This window comes from Strongylocentrotus purpuratus, unplaced genomic scaffold (genome assembly GCF_000002235.5).
Source record: "Strongylocentrotus purpuratus isolate Spur 01 unplaced genomic scaffold, Spur_5.0 spur5_contig_848, whole genome shotgun sequence".
In the NCBI taxonomy this organism is placed as follows: domain Eukaryota; kingdom Metazoa; phylum Echinodermata; class Echinoidea; order Camarodonta; family Strongylocentrotidae; genus Strongylocentrotus; species Strongylocentrotus purpuratus.
Window position 1 is genome coordinate 300,564 of NW_022145555.1, and position 17,568 is coordinate 318,131.

General features: G+C 38.8%; 1 protein-coding gene across 2 annotated transcripts in view; it reads right to left on the bottom strand.

Annotated features, from left to right (window-relative positions):
* LOC754406 (solute carrier family 23 member 1) overlaps positions 1 to 15,892 on the bottom strand; it is a 38,482-nt gene extending 22,590 nt beyond the window's left edge. The window contains exon 1 of one of the 2 annotated variants that reach the window (XM_030993366.1): positions 15,538 to 15,892. Coding sequence is in view for 1 of the 2 variants with exons in the window: in XM_030993359.1 (XP_030849219.1) it covers positions 5,971 to 5,976 (6 nt within the window). In the remaining variant the exon portion in view is untranslated. Of the gene's footprint in view, positions 1 to 5,970; positions 6,220 to 15,537 lie in introns of those variants that run through there. The other variant, XM_030993359.1, reaches the window with a different exon arrangement.
* Positions 15,893 to 17,568: the final 1,676 nt, after the last annotated feature.

Here is a 17,568-nt window from a genome sequence, read left to right on the forward strand (position 1 = left end):
ATTCCTAGGTCGCTATTTACCTCAGATGGCCTTCTCCTTATCCCATCAGACAAAAGCTCTTTCATCCATGCCATAGAAACCTATGGAACTGAACCGAATAGTCAGTCTGAAGACCAGATCAATGAGCAGCAAGATTCACCCAACATAGAGACATCAGGAGAAGACAAGAAAACAGACAAACTGTGCATCATCGATGCCATGGCAGTTGTCCAGGCCATAAAGAAGTCCCCATCAATGGTTGACTGCTCCGACTTTGCTGCTGCTTTTGTTAGGAGCATAAGGAAAATTGCATCCCAGTACGACGAAGCACGTGTTATCTTTGATAGATACATTGATGATTCCCTCAAGGCACAGACTAGAGGGAAAAGGACTGCAGGTATTGAACCAGTGAAGTTTGATATCAAGGACACTACCAACATCAAGCTCGTTTCACTGAAGACTCTTCTGTCTCACAACTACACCAAGTCGCAACTGACAGAATATCTTGGAAAGGCTGTTTTGCATGAGTATACAAATAGTAGCAAGAACGTTGTTGTCGTCTACGGAAATGCTACATATTCCAACAAGCCAGATATGTTTGATCCAGAACTCACCCATCACACACATGAGGAAGCGGATACACTCATCCCATTGCATGTACTGGATGCTACCTCAAAAGCAGCAGAGAACATCATAGATATTGATGTTTATTCTCCAGACACTGACGTCTTTGTATATCTGATGGATCTTTGTTCTACACACAATGTCTTAGGTCGCCTTTGCTTCATCACTGGAAAGGGAAATGCGAAACGTACAATTGACATTGCTGAGAGATGTTCTGCAGTTGGTAGCGAAAAAAGCAAAGGTTTGCTTGGTCTACATGCATTCAGTGGTGCCGATTGGGGTGGTAAATTTGCAGGCATCTCAAAGAGCAGATGGATCAAGCAGTATTTGGGCCTTGACCCAGAATGTGACATAGTCCATGCATTCCAAACATTAGGTGAAGAAGACTTCAACCAGGAAAGTGTGTTATCAGTCTTGGAAGACTTTGTCTGCAAGGTGTATGCTAGAAACAGCAAAGCCACAAAAGTGAGTGACCTTAGATGGGAGTTATTCAGGGCAAAAAATCTTGAGGCAGAAAAGCTCCCACCAACCCTTGGATCCTTGACACCACACATCCAGAGGGCAAACTTCGTAGCCAGAGTCAACAAGGGATACAAAGTTCCAAAACCAAAGCTGCCCCCTCTAGATGGAAATGGATGGGAGCTTTCCCCAGAAGGAACATTCAGTGCAACCAAGTGTTTAGAGCTTCCTGCGCCGAAGGCAGTCATGGAATTGGTCAAATGCTCATGTCGGAAGGAATGCAAAAGCCATTGCTCTTGCAAGAAGAACCATCTGCCTTGCACAGCCCTATGCAAGTGTTGTGACTGTGAAAATACACAGGACTATGATGTGAATGTGAATAGCCCCGATGTTGACTAGGTGAATATAAAATTGTAGATTATAAGAAATTGTTGTTTCAATGTCGCAACTAAACTCACATCCATAAGATTAGTTGTCATTTTAGACACAGTTGTAAGGAGGTACATTTGGTAGACATTTGGTCTTTGAAATCACAATCGCATGATTTATCAGTCTCAGGTTATGCCATGCATTATATGTCATTATTCAATTCAACATATCGCAATTTAAAGCAGGAGTTGACTGCCGTGATTGATTCTAGAATCACATGCCTTCCAAAATGATTGATTTTGCATTTTAAGCGCTCCAATACCCAATATGTGTTACAAATCTGAAATACCATATTATGGCGGCCATTTTGAATTTCAAGATGGCGGCTAATTAGAATGGTCATCATTAAACGAAGCATGTATTTCCTTTTAAAGCATGTATATCATCAAAATGATGATCCTATAACAAGTTTTAACCTTTCCATGCACTTCTAACTTGATATTCAAGTTGAAATAGGCGGCCATTTTGAAATTCAAAATGGCGGCTTATCCGGAACAAAGCACAATTTCATGGAAATTTGTATTACTATATCAGACATCAATGCCATGCTTTTTATCCGAAATTTGAACCTTCTATGATGTCTATAATATGAAATAATGCTCAAAATGCAACTATTTATGGCGGCCATTTTGAAATTCAAAATGGCTGCCCAAGACGTGGTCGAAAAAAATGGTACCAATTTTTTTTAGATTCAGCACCCCGAAATTAACAAAGTTAGCCAAAAAAATCAATTTTGGCACGATTATCTCACGGGATTTCATAGTAGCCTCTACTAAATGTTGAGAACAATAAAAGAGTACGGCGTCCAGAGCCTCAAATGGAGAGTGTACAAACACTTAATATGCCATTAGACAATAGATTACTTTTGTTGAAATCTGCATTACCTTTTAGGGGGCTAGACGCACTTATCATACATCTGGTATAGGGGCTGCATGCTTGGCTAGGGTAAATATAGGTGAATCACTAATTGATGTACTAGAGCACCTAGTGCCCTTTACTCTTTATTTTTTGTTATATGTTTTCTTTTTCTTTTTTTTCTGAGAGTGTCATGCTTGGTTTGAGATCTGGTTGTTTTTTTGTCACGCAATGGCATCTTCCTCATACACAAATATACTTTTCCGCATTTTGACATGATCGTAATAAGCCAGTTCACGGTTGCAGTCTGAGCATGAGCAGATAAAGGTCATTGCAGAATAAATTTTGAAATACACGGAGACGAAATACTGGATATATATGTGCTCATGAAAGTTATGTAACATTATTCATTCATGCAGTGCACTCCATTGTACACAGGTGGAAGTATTCTTTGAAAAGGGGGACCAAAGGCTATTTATAAAGCACCAGTCCATCGCTGTAGGAGTGATTATTTCAAAATGTACAAAGTGGGAACTCTTCATGTGTTGAAGATCTGTGGATATTCGGGGTCATTGCAGTAAGGTGCTAACCGTGAACTGGTCTATTGTTCATAACATCATCTGAGCTGCAGCGAACCAAATTGATTGGTTTATTTGGGACTGGGAAAGGCATGCATTTCGAAAATCTTTTTCTGAGAGTGTCATGCTTGGTTTGAGATCTGGTTGGTTTTTTTGTCACGCAATGTCACATTCCTCATACACAAATATGCTTTTCCGCATTTTTACATGATCGTAATTGTTCATAACATCATCTGAGCTGCAGCGAACCAAATTGATTGGTTTATTTGGGACTGGGAAAGGCATGCATTTCGAAAATCTTTTTCTGAGAGTGTCATGCTTGGTTTGAGATCTGGTTGTTTTTTTTTGTCACGCAATGTCACATTCCTCATACACAAATATACTTTTCCGCATTTTTACATGATCGTAATTGTTCATAACATCAATTGAGCTGCAGCGAACCAAATTGATTGGTTTATTTGGGACTGGGAAACGCATGCATTTCGAAAATCGAGAAACGAACTGACATCGCATTGTAAAGCTCCCAGTGTGACCTTGGCACTGCATGCTGATACGACCTGCTGTCAACAAATTAATATTTGTTGATATCTGAAATAGCTTTTTTTTTCTCGCAATTCCACTTCTTTCTTTGATATGAGAGTGCGATTTTTTTTTTAGACAGTGGGCTATCAATCCTAACTAGTCGTCCTTAAATGCCAACTTCTAAAGAATCTGAAATTGAAATTCATGCACTTTGGTGACGTGTCACGCACGATTTGCTCCTGTTTGGTCATTAACGTTCTGAAGCGCCATGTTTAGTGTAGGTTAAAGGTAAAGACCAGTATTGGAAACGCCCCAATTTCAAAAAATGAAATGGAAGCTCTCATTACCAATCATGTGAAAGAATATGTTTTGACTAATACATGATGATAAAAAATTTGCCGGGAAACCGCCTACTAATTCATATATTTGGTAAATTTGTTTCTCTCATGGTCCGTGAGAGATATAGGGTAGTCCCATATACATCTTTCTGTGTATAGTGCTTGTAACTTTACGAAAAATGGGCCAAATTATCATTTTGATGATTCCAGAACCTTGCAGATGCTAAATGCCAGATGATTAACCTTTTCTGATCGATTCCACAACGTTTCGTTCACAATGCAATCGCATGACCATAACTGGTCTTTACCTTTAACAATTCGTCGCTGTTTTCACGAAGTGACGGTAGTGAAAACAAATTGCATTCACTTTGCGTGACGATTTTCCTCACTACCGTCACTTCGTGAAAACAAGGACGAATTACTGTAGAACAGGCTCGGGCAAAAGAGCAATTTAAATGCACAGTCGAACAAAAGCGATGCATATTGCTACCCTTTACTTATGACCTTGCCCTAATATTGATTTAGGGCAAATTCCATGACGGAATATCATGACACATTGAATCACATTTATATAAATCATAACATTACGAACCAGAGCAAAATAACACTGAGCTCCTATAGGAAATCTTTTTATTTAGATGGTCATATCTCAGCCAATACTTAACATATTCAATTCGCTTTCGACATTTTGGACATTATTTTTGATGCTCTTTCGGAAAATGAAGAGAAAAAAGAGGGAAATTCTAATTTTTTTAAAAAGATTTTTACGATGTCACAGCTTTGGTCCTCTATACCCCAGTCAATTCGACGAGTGGGACTCCAAAACCGACAACAGTCCGAAATCCCCAAACTACATTACCCGGAATGTACAATCGAATGTTTCCAAGCACTGAATTTTGATAACCTTGTCGAATCAAAGTTTCAACTTTGCAATAATGAAAATAAAGTTAGTTTTTTTAAAATCAATGAATATCTACTTTAACAATGGCATGAAAGTGTCGTTTCAAGTAGCATCTTTACATGCGATTCCGTCCCCTGCTCCCTCCCCCTTCCCAACCGCCCCCCCCCCCCCCATTCTCACTCAATAACAATAACTGAATTATAGAATGTTGGAAGTTGATATTCGGCATATGATGCCAGCCTCTCCCCCCCCCCACACACACACACACAAATTTAAATCAAGGTCATACGCTAATGATCTGAAAAACGATAACGTACAGAAGGGCGACACATGCATATACAAAGACTTAAAGGTACAATGTCCCATTTGCAGGCCCAAAAAATGAAAAAGTTAAATTCCAACTGCATTTGAAAGATAATACTAATTTAGAACTTCCCAAAAAAAGGTAGGGCTTGAAAACGTCTTCAAGTGGGAAAATAATGACTATTAGTTGTCAAATCGACTTTAGGGCTATAGAGCCCAAAAGTAATAGTCTTGATTTTCAGACAATTGTACCGAATGGTCATATGTTTTATGCTGCGCAAAGATTCAATCAGTTTAATCTTGGCCATCACAAGAAGTGGGTTATTGATGTAGACAAATGCTCATGTAACTCTTTTCATGTATGTTATTACCAAAGAAGAAAAAAAGCCAGTCAGTCACTCAATATTGTCTGACAGTGAAGTCTAGCAAGTAAACGGGTTTCCATGCATAATTTGAATATGAGGACACTGCTAACGTTTAAATTTCACAGATAGGACATACATGACATATTCATAATTCCTGCAAAGTTCTACAGAATTTGAGGTTGGCTGCAAAAGGGACATAGTACCTTTAATATGACAACATATTTTCAAAATTATACAATCAATATAAGTTATAATATAGTAATATTGACCTATAGTAGTATCAAGAAAAAACAACCTTGAATATAATTATGCTTATAAACAGAATATTGATAGCAATGATGTTAAACAAAGTACTACATAGTCAAAATTATGAATCACTTGCTCTTTGGAAATACTTGGCTTGAAGGTTTCAAAATAGGACACATGTATAAACTTCGGAAGACGCCAAACGTATCGGAGGGTTACCGCGAAGATTATTATGACACTAAAAGCAAATGTTACGTACCCTCTCTCAAAACGAACATCGTAGATATAGAAAGCTGCATTTAAGATAAAGATCTGATGGCATGCGAGGTAAAAAAAAAAAACGAATCTGAAATATAGAATTTAGTCATTACCATCATCAGCAAAGGTTTCCGCAGTTCAACACCGTTTGTTTCTGGAATCAAGAGTCAAACTCTTTCAATGCTACTGTTCAAAGCGCCGCGTCACAGCGGGATGTACTATCTTCGCACCCACCGGCAGCGTACTGAGTATACCAACCACCGTTCTATTGACACACCGCTGAAGAAGAACATAAACCTACGATAGCGGTATCTGTTTTCAGAAGGTTGTTCGACCGGTCGCCCATTGTCGACCACTAAAATTTCTCTCTATTTATTTCCCGCTATTACCAGTGAGTTTCACACGCCAGTGCCTAAAGGCCAAGTTTAGGTCGCGGTTTTAACTTTGAAGTTATCTCGTAGTTCGGGACAATGCGCACGTACTCGCGGTTGCGAAGCTTTAAAGCGAGACTGCATTATACCTGTAGCTACTTGCGCCTTCTTTATAGCAAACAATGCCCAAGCGGCGCCCATTGATCCCCCATGGTCCCCTTTTCTTATGTTAATTGAGAGCTGGTTTGATGAGATAACCTCCTGCCAGTGACCATACAGGGAGGTCTAATTCCTCCTGGCCAAAATAGTGCAGATAGGCTTTATAAGTTGAATCAAAGCTACAAGCCACCGCAGTTCTTAAAGTTTAATGGCGCGACAACTACGTGAAGCGCGGTTTGGAGGGAGGGGGGGGGGGGGGGGGGGGGGTGTCCTCACTCGAAATTAATGGTCGTGCTGACGCTAGTTTGTAGTTAAAATGAATGCTTTCCCCTTTAAATACTTTAAGGTCCCGTTTGGATCGGTGGATCGTTGTTAATCTCTTCGAGATTTCGCAAACGTCACGTTTAAAACTACTAAGCATACGTGTGAACATCTCTATCACTGTTTCGCTTGAATCAATAATTCGGGCACGGTTTACCCATTCACACGATCAAATGACATAGCGTTTGATTTATATAACACCTATCTCTTTGTCATTCTCTAACGGGCGGAAATCGATCGGGGTGCAGAAAGTCAGAAGTAAAGTGTGACCATTTTATTTCTGTTTACAGGAGCGGTGTCACACCTACAGCAAGTTTGCACTGAGAATAACAGAAAAGGTGGAAACGATAGGCCAATATTTATGCAATCAGATTGATCACTATAAATACAGTTTTCCCCCTTTCTCTCCCTTTCTCTTTCTCCCTCTTTCTCCCCTCTCTCTCTCTCTCTTACTCTCTGTCTCTGTACTACAGATTGCACTTTCCACCTATTTTTCGTGAGGTCACGGGAAGTATAATGGGAAACCCACGGAAAACGTGCCTACTTACAAGACGAAGTTTGAGTAGATGGCACCACAAACGCAATACCCCCAAATAGTAGTATTTTTCCTTCTACCTTCTTCTTCTTCTTCTTCTTCTTCTCCCTCATCTTCTTCTTTTCCTTCTTCATCTTCCCTTTTTTCTTCTTCTTCTAATTCTTTCAGAAAGTTCCTGAAATTGTGGTCTTAAAGCCCCAATGTCCTACTTGTAGCTAACTTGCTCCCTCTTTATAGAAAACTTCCCCAATCGATGCCTGTTGGTCCCCCATGATCCTCTTTTTCTTATGTTAGTTGAGAGCTGAGTTAATGAGATAGCCACCTGTCAGTGACCTCGCTGTGTGGTCTAATCCCCTCTGGCCCAGTAGTATTGACGGTCTTTAAACCTTTAGTTATTATCTTAAATCAATGTCAAGGCGTTTGAAGAGCCATCCCTTTCAGGAGACAATTTTATATAATACTCTTCAACACTAACAGCAACAATAAAAAAACTCACAAATTATTTTTTCACCTTTCGCAGAACTCAACATTCTTTTAAAGGTATTATGTCCAATGTGCAGCCAACATCAGAATCTGTACAATTTTGCAGGAAGTATGAAAATGTCATGTATATGTCCTATCTGTGAAATTTAAACGTTAGCAGCGTCCTAATATTTAAATTATGCAACTAAACCTGGTTACTTTTTAGACTTCACTGTCTGACTCTATTGAGTGAGTGAGTGAATTTTTTCTTTCTTTTATGGTACATAAAATGAGCTGTAAGGGTACATGAGCATTTATCTACATCATGATCAATAACCCACTTCTTGTAATGGCCAAAATTAAACTGATTGAATCTTTGCGCAGCTCAAAACATACGACAGTTAGGTAAAGGGTCCGAAAATTAGATTATTACTAAACGGATTGCAATCACTAAAGTCGATTCGACAACAAATGGTCGTTATTTTCCCACTAAAAGACATTTCTAAGCCCTTTCGTTTGAAGGAAGTTCTAAATTAGTATTATCTTTCAAATGCCCTTGGAATTAAACCTTTTCATTTCTTGGCCTGCAAATGGGACGTACTAAAATAACTTTAAGTGGAAAGAAATCAAATGCACCAGAAATACGGTCCGCCTATTAAGATGGCACTACCCCCTCCACCCTCCCCTGCATTTTTTCAATATCTTTTGACTGCATTCTAACTTTACGAATACAAAATGTTGATATACTGCCATGAAGTGCCGTGCGCAAATCTTTCATGATGACTTAACAGACCATAAACATCTGAATAGAATTAGGCATACTCTTGGAGAAAAAATAATCCGCAAAGTGCAAAGATGAAACGTAATTCATCACGCATTTGTATGATATGAAACGAGCTTCTCAATTTCCATACCTATATAGACTTTGTCTATGTAAATATAGTGGATCAGATTCAATAACATTCCTGACGGAAAAATCTTTATCTTTCATTACCGAACCATAATACAGCGTTTCCAATTTTACAATAGCACGTCGTCATATTGACTGGGAAAAAATATCATGATCTTTGGACTAAATCCGATGCATTTATTTTTGAAAATTAGGCCTAGGCTAATTAATATACATCGGTTCCATTTACCAGTTTGACTGTATGATGCGTTGAAGGGGCTTTTTCCCGGATTTTCTTTGTCGAAATCAAACTCCGTGTAGAATTTCTTGCAGCCGTTACTGTAAACGGATGACGTCATCTTCCTTCATGGCAGTAACAACAATTCATCAACCCATCGCTAGCTCAATCAGTAAGGACAGTGTAATACAACGTTGAAGTTGTAGGATCGAATCTCCGTATTTATTCAGTTCTATTTCTTGCCTTTATAAATAATGATGCAAAGCAATAAATAATCAAAGTCTAAGTTGTTTTTAACCGCTTTCCAACATTTCGTAGCTAGCTAGACTCTTCACGAGCAGGTGTATTGAATTTAAAGCCTTAAAATAACAGGCTATTGTGTAAATAGAAAATACGCGAGGGACGAGGGAATAGTGAACGACCCCTCACAGGTTTTTGAAGTTTTGATGTATTCAAAAATATCATTCCTTAGCAGAAATATAGTTTAAAAACGGAATGCATATTTTCTACAATATTTATTTGTACATTTTGAAGGATATTTTGCATATTTATTACTCTAAACGCTGCACTCTTAAGCCCACCAGAGCCTAAAAGTGTGTTGCAGTTTTTCACATTTCCGTGGGGGAACGATTCCCCCTAAGAAAATTTGGGGGGGGGGGGGGGGACGTGTCCCCGCCATCCACCCGGGTTCGCCGCCCCTGATCATAACAGTGCCATGTAAAAATGTCGGCAGTAAAGATGTCAGAGGTAAACATGCCAGAGGTAAAAATGTCAGAGAGGTAAAATTGTCAAAGGCTAAAAGGTCAGTGGTAAAAATGTCAGAGAGGTAAAATTGTCAAAGGCTAAAAGGTCAGAGGTAAAAATGTCAGAGAGGTAAAATTGTCAAAGGCTAAAAGGTCAGTGGTAAAAATGTCAGAGAGGTAAAAATTGTCAAAGGCTAAAAGGTCAGAGGTAAAAATGTCAGAGAGGTAAAATTGTCAAAGGCTAAAAGGTCAGTGGTAAAAATGTCAGAGATAGAAATATCTGAACAAGAAGGAATGTCAGAGGTAAAAATGACCAGATGTACATTGTAAGAGGACAAAATTCCAGAGGTGAAAAAACCAAAGGTAAAAAAGGTCAGAGGTAAGAAAATGTCGGAGTAATGAATGTCAGAGGTAAAAACACCAAAGGTAAAAATGTCAAGGGTAAAAATTTGAGAGGTAGACATGCCAGAGGTGAACAAGTCAGAGGTAGAAATGAGAAAGGTAAAAATATGAGAGGAAAAAATGTTACAGGTAAGAATATCTGAGGTAAAAGGTCACAGGTAAAGTTATTAGAGGTAAAAATGTCAGCGGCTTAGATAAAATGAAAGTTTTCACCTCAGAAGTCCCCCAAAATTATTTTAAGTTCTTTTTTAGAAATCCGCAGATTATCACGTCATCTACCTGCTTCGGGCCAGACAGACATTCAGTTTGTAACATAAGAATCGAGATGGTAATTATGCTGGTATTTTAAATTATACACCATAATACGAAAGGCACAAAGTAACTGACACACCATTCGATCATGAAGTTCGTTTCAATTCATGATGAAAATTCAATGGAAATAAAAATGAATAAAGTATCGACGTGAAATCATTGAAGATATCTATTTTTTGGCAGTTTAGTAGAAAATTAATAATGTGGGTTTTGTTGGCTGATTTTGTTTGTTGGTTGATTGTTAATTTTTTTTCTTCTTCTTTTTGTATTAATCCTCCTCTTCGGTCTTCCTATCTTCTTCATCTTCTCCTTATTAATTTGTCTTCTACTTCTTCTTCCTTCTTCTTCTCTTTCTTCTTCTTCTTCTTCTTCTTCTTCTTCTTCTTCTTCTCCTTTTTTTTTAAAAGTTGAGGCATATTCCCATTGACTTTTTTTTGTATCGGATTGTAAATCCATAGAAATGATGCGAATATCTGCCACCATTTTAACCATCGATACTCCTGTTAAAAATTGAATGTCTGCGTAGACTTTGAATCAAATTTACCTGTAAGCAAAGAAGAACATAGCTTTGAAATCGAAAAGGCGACCCTCGTGACAGCCGATTTAATTTTGTAATAGATCAGCTGTTCAATAATCTTGAACTGACGGCTCACCCAGTATTTCTCTTCAAATTTCCACATTTAATGTTCTTTTTATATAAAAACGACACACTCAAACTATCATAACTTTCATGAATGTGATGTGATATATTCAGGTGCGTACGCAGGGGTGGGGGGGGGATGTCAACTCCCCTCTGCCTTTCAATTTTTTAAAATAAATTTTTCCAATTTCGGGGGGCCAACAATTTTTTTTTGCTCACTACCCCCCCCCCCCCCATCACCACCCCCACCCACCACCACCCCCACCACTCCCTTCCCCCACTGAGCGAAATTTCGGTCGGCGCGATTTTCCAATTTTCAAACACCCTCCATGAAAAAATTCTGCGTACACCAATGGATATATTTAACTGAATTATGCTTTCATGGTAGTAAACTACTATAAATAAAGACCTAGTAGTAAACAGTACTGCTATAACCTTTATTTTTTTGTCTGTTTAAACTACGCCTGTTTAATGAATATAAATATAACGTTAAAGTTTTCAATGTTATCAGATGTGCAACATGTATTAATGTTATTTTCGATGTTTAACACGGCCCCAGTGGAAACCAGTCTCCGTTCATTTTGAATATATTCTTGTTAGTGTCCCTCATACGATTTTTTTTCAGGTCTGAATATATTCTCTTCATATTTGAATAAATATTTTTGAGAGTGTATAATTTCCTGCTTTAAAAAACGATCCAATACTTGCGTGTTTAACATCCACAAGAATAACACAAGACTTGGAATCACAGTAACAAAAAAATAAATAATCGGCTATCAATAAAATAAAGTCACTTTTCTACTCTTCAAACATAAATGACCCAGTCCATTCTTTCTTTTTTTCAAGCATTAGTCTCAACTTGCATAATAAGGTTCATAAGGTTGACCCAATTCATTAAATAAATACTATTTCACCCTTTACCACCGTGTACTCGGGGAGACCCGAAATCGAGGTAAACTATAGATACAACGAGCAAATAGAACATGTTATTTGCCTGCGTCGTTTGACTGAGGAATAGAGGACTATCAACTATTCGACATTCGCAGCTCTCCCCTGAATGAGGTTAAGAGTTTGAACAAATAAACAGAACCCTAGTCTCATAATACCCACTTAAATACGATGATGATGATGTAAAGAGGGTATTTTTCACCCGACGCGTCTTTTCATCAATAATCTCATAAGAATCTAAAGTTCAACTGTCAAATTCAAAAGAAAAAAGTGGATTGGGCTTTGTGATACATCATCAGGCGCGGATCCAGGATTTCTTAGGGGAGGGGGCCCAACTTTTTTTTTTTTGCCCCCGAAAATTTGAAAATCGCGCCGGCCGAAAAGTCACTCAGTGGGGGTAGGGGGGGGGGGGTAGTGACCACAATTTTTTTTTTTTTGGTTCTCGAAAATTTAAAAATTTGCAACCCCCCCTCCCTTGAGCGCCAGGGGGGGGGGCCAATCCCCCCCCAAAAAGGTAAAAAATCACGTGTTTTTGCATGATTCTTTTTTCTCAAGGGGGGGGGGGGGCGGCCCCCCCCCCCCTCCTGGATCCGCTAATGTACACCATACATGTATATTTACAATTGATTGCAAAACATCTGAGAAGCATTGAGACAAAAGTATAAGTAAACTTTTTAATACACTGTATTACAAACACGAAAGGAGAAACCCCAGTTTAGGAGCGAATCAAACAAAGTTACGGAATACGTTTCGACTTAACTGAGTGGCGCAAAAATCTGAAGTAGATAGGAATTAGGCGATAAAAAGTGGTTAGATGTCTCGTACTCCCCACCCCCAAATCAGTGGCGTAGATTGGATCCAGATAGGGGGCACCGGCATCATGATAAGCCCCGGTCGTACTTGGTGGATGCAATGCAAATTACATCATCTTAATCAAGAACAATGATTAGCATGATTAAGGGGAGGGGTGATGTAGAACTAATATAAGCGTTATATTTCCACTTTCCCTTTCCCCTCTTCCGTCTTTTCCTGATTTTCGCAAATTGATTTTGAGGCACGTGCACCCCTCTCCCCTCGTGTCAACCCCACATAGCTTTACCATAGCCCCAATTCTATCAATGAAAACAGCCGTACACAAATTTAAACTTATAACGACCCCTTTATATATAATGAGCGAGGTTCATTCTCCGATTATCTCAAAATATTGATGTTTTCATTGTAAAAATTTAGGTCAAAGTAGACCCTTTCATTCACTTTTTTGTTTAATTAATGTAGGCCAAAATCCGAAGTCTTTCATTTTATTTGTACCTGTGCTTAGGGAACTGTTAAACAGTGAAGGTAAAATATCATGAATGGTTAAAGTTTTGAATCTTATGGGTGTGGTCAATTGCCCCCGCCCCCGCCCCCTCTCCCACGCAGGGACATGTTTCATTAAAAACTTGTTATCGATTTTTAACGAATGCCCTATTTCTATGACGAATTTGCTCTCAGCTAATCAAATACCACGAAATCAGTAGCTTAGAAGAGTTTTTTTGTATTAAAGTATAGTGCTTAGGGAACTGCTGAACAGTGAAGGTCAAATATCATGAATGGTTATGGTTTTGAAGCTTACGGTTGTGGTCAATTGCTCCCGCCCCCACCCCCACGCAAGGCCCTGTTTCATTAAAAACTTGTTATCGATAACGAATACTCAATTTCTATGATGAATTTGCTCTCAGCTAATCAAATACCACGAAATCAGTAGCTTAGAAGAGTTTTTTTGTATTAAACTTGTCATCGAGTTTTAAGAGTTGTTACGACACCGGGCCCAGGTCATCTAATTCATTGTAATAGATTCGTTTATTGTTTGGTCATCAAAGACATTTACAAAGCAAAAGTCCAATTTTATATCAAGATGATCAATCTTAGTGTTCAGCGGTAAAGGTTTATTCCTGGCCTTAGATACCATCAATATCATTTTTATTGTAAAATTGCCTTTTATATATTTGCATTTTTTATCAGGGACAGGGACCGCGGAGCGCTTTTGAAAGTACGGGGACGGACATGTCTGATCGGCCTGGAGGCTCGGCTCTGGAAGATATTTTCAGGGTGACGGGGGCCCCCTTGAGTGGGGAGCTCCAGTGAGGTTCCGTTGGGTTTCTGTTGCAGGCAAGGCAAAATACCCTTTTTTCCTTTGGGAAAGATCAAACTTTGCATTCTACTATTTAAGTAACGCACTTTGGAAAGTTTATTATAATGATCATTATACTAATTTGCGTTCTGTAGTTTTATTTTGTTTACCACACCGGCAATTGTAATTACCTTTCTCTGTTCTCTCAATGGGGTTAGAAAGCTTCAAATCGTTAATTTAGGTACTTAACCTAAAACTAATTATTGTAAACGAACATTCTTTTATCGCGGATCGAAATTGTATAATGAATTACCGATTAACTTATGCCTCGGTCACAAACGCCATTACGAACTGCTACGTACGCCGTACGAACGATTTTCAGACAATGGAAATTCGGAAAGACAATGGGAAAACAGGGAACCTTTGTGACCTATTACGTATACCGAACACACTCAATCTATTTCGGCATGGACTAAATGAATGGATAGCAGATTTTGATGTATAAACTTTTGGTGTGAACGGGGAGGGGAAGGGATGGTAACAGTCGTATCCATAATGTGATATAGAGGGTTTGGGAGGTTTTTTTTTAATTTTTTGTATAGATATGTTTAATTATTTCTGGACCTCTAGGAAGAACAGAGCCATTTTGATAATGGCTCTGAATAGAGCATTCCAGCCGTTTTTAATTCTTGATTCGTATTATATTTGTAAATTGTATTCTTGTATGTATTTGAATTTTTATACTGAAAATAAAACCAACTAACCAACCAATGAAGCTTTCTAAATTTTTGAAGGGAGGTAAACGATAACTTTTACAGATTTTCGAGAGAGAGAGAGAGATCCCCCATTAATTCCATTTGAATCAATGACTCTTTATGAGACACTTCACACAATCAAGTCGGTGCCTGTGTATTGATCATACATAAGGAATGGCAATTAAGACCAGTAATGCGGTGCTTTACAGGTTGCTGTATTGAGCGAGGGAGCGGAGTGACCGAGCGAGAAAGAAGATATTCAAGTTTGGAATACTGAAACTATGCATTCTAGGATCTCAAATATTGCATCCTACAGCCAAATTATCGTATGTGATAAAGATGTGGTGTATACTGAGAAAAATGACGGGGCTACTCTAATGCAAAGTCAATCGAGAGTGTTATGGTAGGAAAATTTGAAAATGAATGGAACATTTACAAAAAAAGATGAAAGTCGTAATCCAGACACCAACATCAGATAATTCCTGCTTAGTGTGTATCGTTCATAGCGGCGGGGAACAACGACAAAAGAAGAGTAAACAATAAACAATGTTGTTCTGCTTAAAGATAAGTATAAAAATACATACGTAAAATATATTTCAAGAAAATGTAATAATCTAAGATCACCCATTCTTCGTCACTTCGACATTGTAAAATGCACTCTCCTAAACATAAACAAAAGTTCCTTGATTGCAACTGAATCAGTTGCAATCAAGGAACGAACATATAACTGATACCACTCGATAATACTGATAAACGCCTTCTGTCTCCATTTCCTTGAAATGCCCAATGACATACCTCAGTTTGAAGTTTGGTGAAATCCTTGGTTTAAGTCAACAGCGACGCCCTTGAACCTCCTTATAGACCCGTCTGATCAAGACAAGTACCTCTGCAAGCAGTTGGTATTCCAAATCTGACGATTCCCCACTATCGTCTGGCGTCGTTCTACCGTTCGACGACGCCTACAGTTTGCACTTGATTAAATCCTTGTTCCAATAACATTCGAATTCGATTCACATAAATGTTTCTTGATCATTCAACTTGAACTTCTTTTGATTAGCACGGTTTTCTCTTTTTACAAGTTTCTGTAGACTTTATCCGAAGATAGTAGGCCGTGACACGAGTGTATGCCAGCTCGTGCGTGAGGTTAACTTCGCCCACATTGGTACGTGTCACTGTGTGCTTTAATGGCTGTATCAAAAGAAGAAAGAATATTGGTAGCTCGCAATTTGACTCTTGAACCAACGTATTTATGAATGCTTGCTTAAAGGTAAAGACCAGTTATGGTCATGCGATTGCATTGTGAAAGAAACGTTGTGGAATCGATCAGAAAAGGTTGATCATCTAGCATCTAGCATCTGCAAGGTTCTGGAATCATCAAAATGATAAGAAATTTGGCCCATTCTTCGTAAAGTTACAAGCACTATACACAGAAAGATGTATATGGGACTACCCTATATCTCTCACAGACCATGAGAGAAACAAATTTACCAAATATATGAATTAGTAGGCGGTTTCCCGGCAATTTTTTTATCATCATGTATTAGTCAAAACATATTCTTTCACATGATTGGTAATGAGAGCTTCCATTTCATTTTTTGAAATTGGGGCGTTTCCAATACTGGTCTTTTCCTTTAATCCCAAATCGGGAAAGGGAGAAAGAAAGAGAGAGAGAGAGAGAAAGAGGGGAAGGAAGAGAGAGAGAGATCGAGAGAGAGAGAGAGAGAGGGAGAGAGAGAGAGAGGGAGAGAGAGAGAGAGGGAGAGAGAGAGAGAGAGAGAGAGAAAGAGAGAGGGAGAGAGAGAGAGAGGGAGAGAGAGAAAACCAAACATGTGAGTATTTACACAAGCGATGCTCTTTATGGTAGAAAACAATCCCAAGAGTTCGGAAACATACAACTATAAACGTACTCGAGTACTATGTAGTTTAGGTACAGTCAGTGGAAGGGGGCGTCAGGGCTGTGATCGTACGGAATGGATTATGTGAGGGAAGGGGGCGGGTTTAGAAGGGATCGTATCATATTTACGCGTGCTCAACCCCCCCCCCCCCCTTTCCCCGTCCCTCTTCTTCCATCAATTTTTTTTCTCTCTCCTTCTTACACATTTCTCTCTTTATTTCCAACTCTGTCCCACTCTTCGGCCCCCTCTCTTTCTCTCTCTCTCTCTCTCTCTCTCAATCTCCGAAGCCAGTGAGAAACATGCAGTAGAAGTGAGAGAGAAAGAGAGAGAGATAGAGAGAGAGAGACAGAGAGAGAGAGAGAGAGAGATGGACAAACATAGAAAATAGAAAGATAATGAAAGTGAAGAGGAGATAAAACGATTCCCTCCCATCCCCACCACTTATCAACACTCAAATCGAATTCTATCCTTCGTGTAAGACTGATTGCCCCCCTCCCCTCTCGCTTCTGGGGCTCCCCTCAATTTCTGGACGCACCCCCCCCCCCCCCCACCTTGATACAGAGCCTGTTTAATCTCAACTCCATCAACCAGTAAATCCTATCCTATTCCATCAATCGTATAACTACACCATAAACAGCCTCTGATGAACTAATACTTCAACAAGCTCTGCTTCTATTTAGTTTCTCCATTCTCGTGCCATTACTATTTTATTTGTCTTTTTTCGTTGTATATATATTTTTGGTAACATATTTAGGCTATATAAAATTGCAAATGCCATTGTAATTTCATTGCATTATGTTGTGCATGAGAAATAAAATCATTTGAACCTTGACTCTTAATAATATAACCTTTACGATTGATTATGTTACAGATAGACACAATGCATCGTAAGATACGATTACTTGCAGCAGGATTGGACGTTTTATAATGT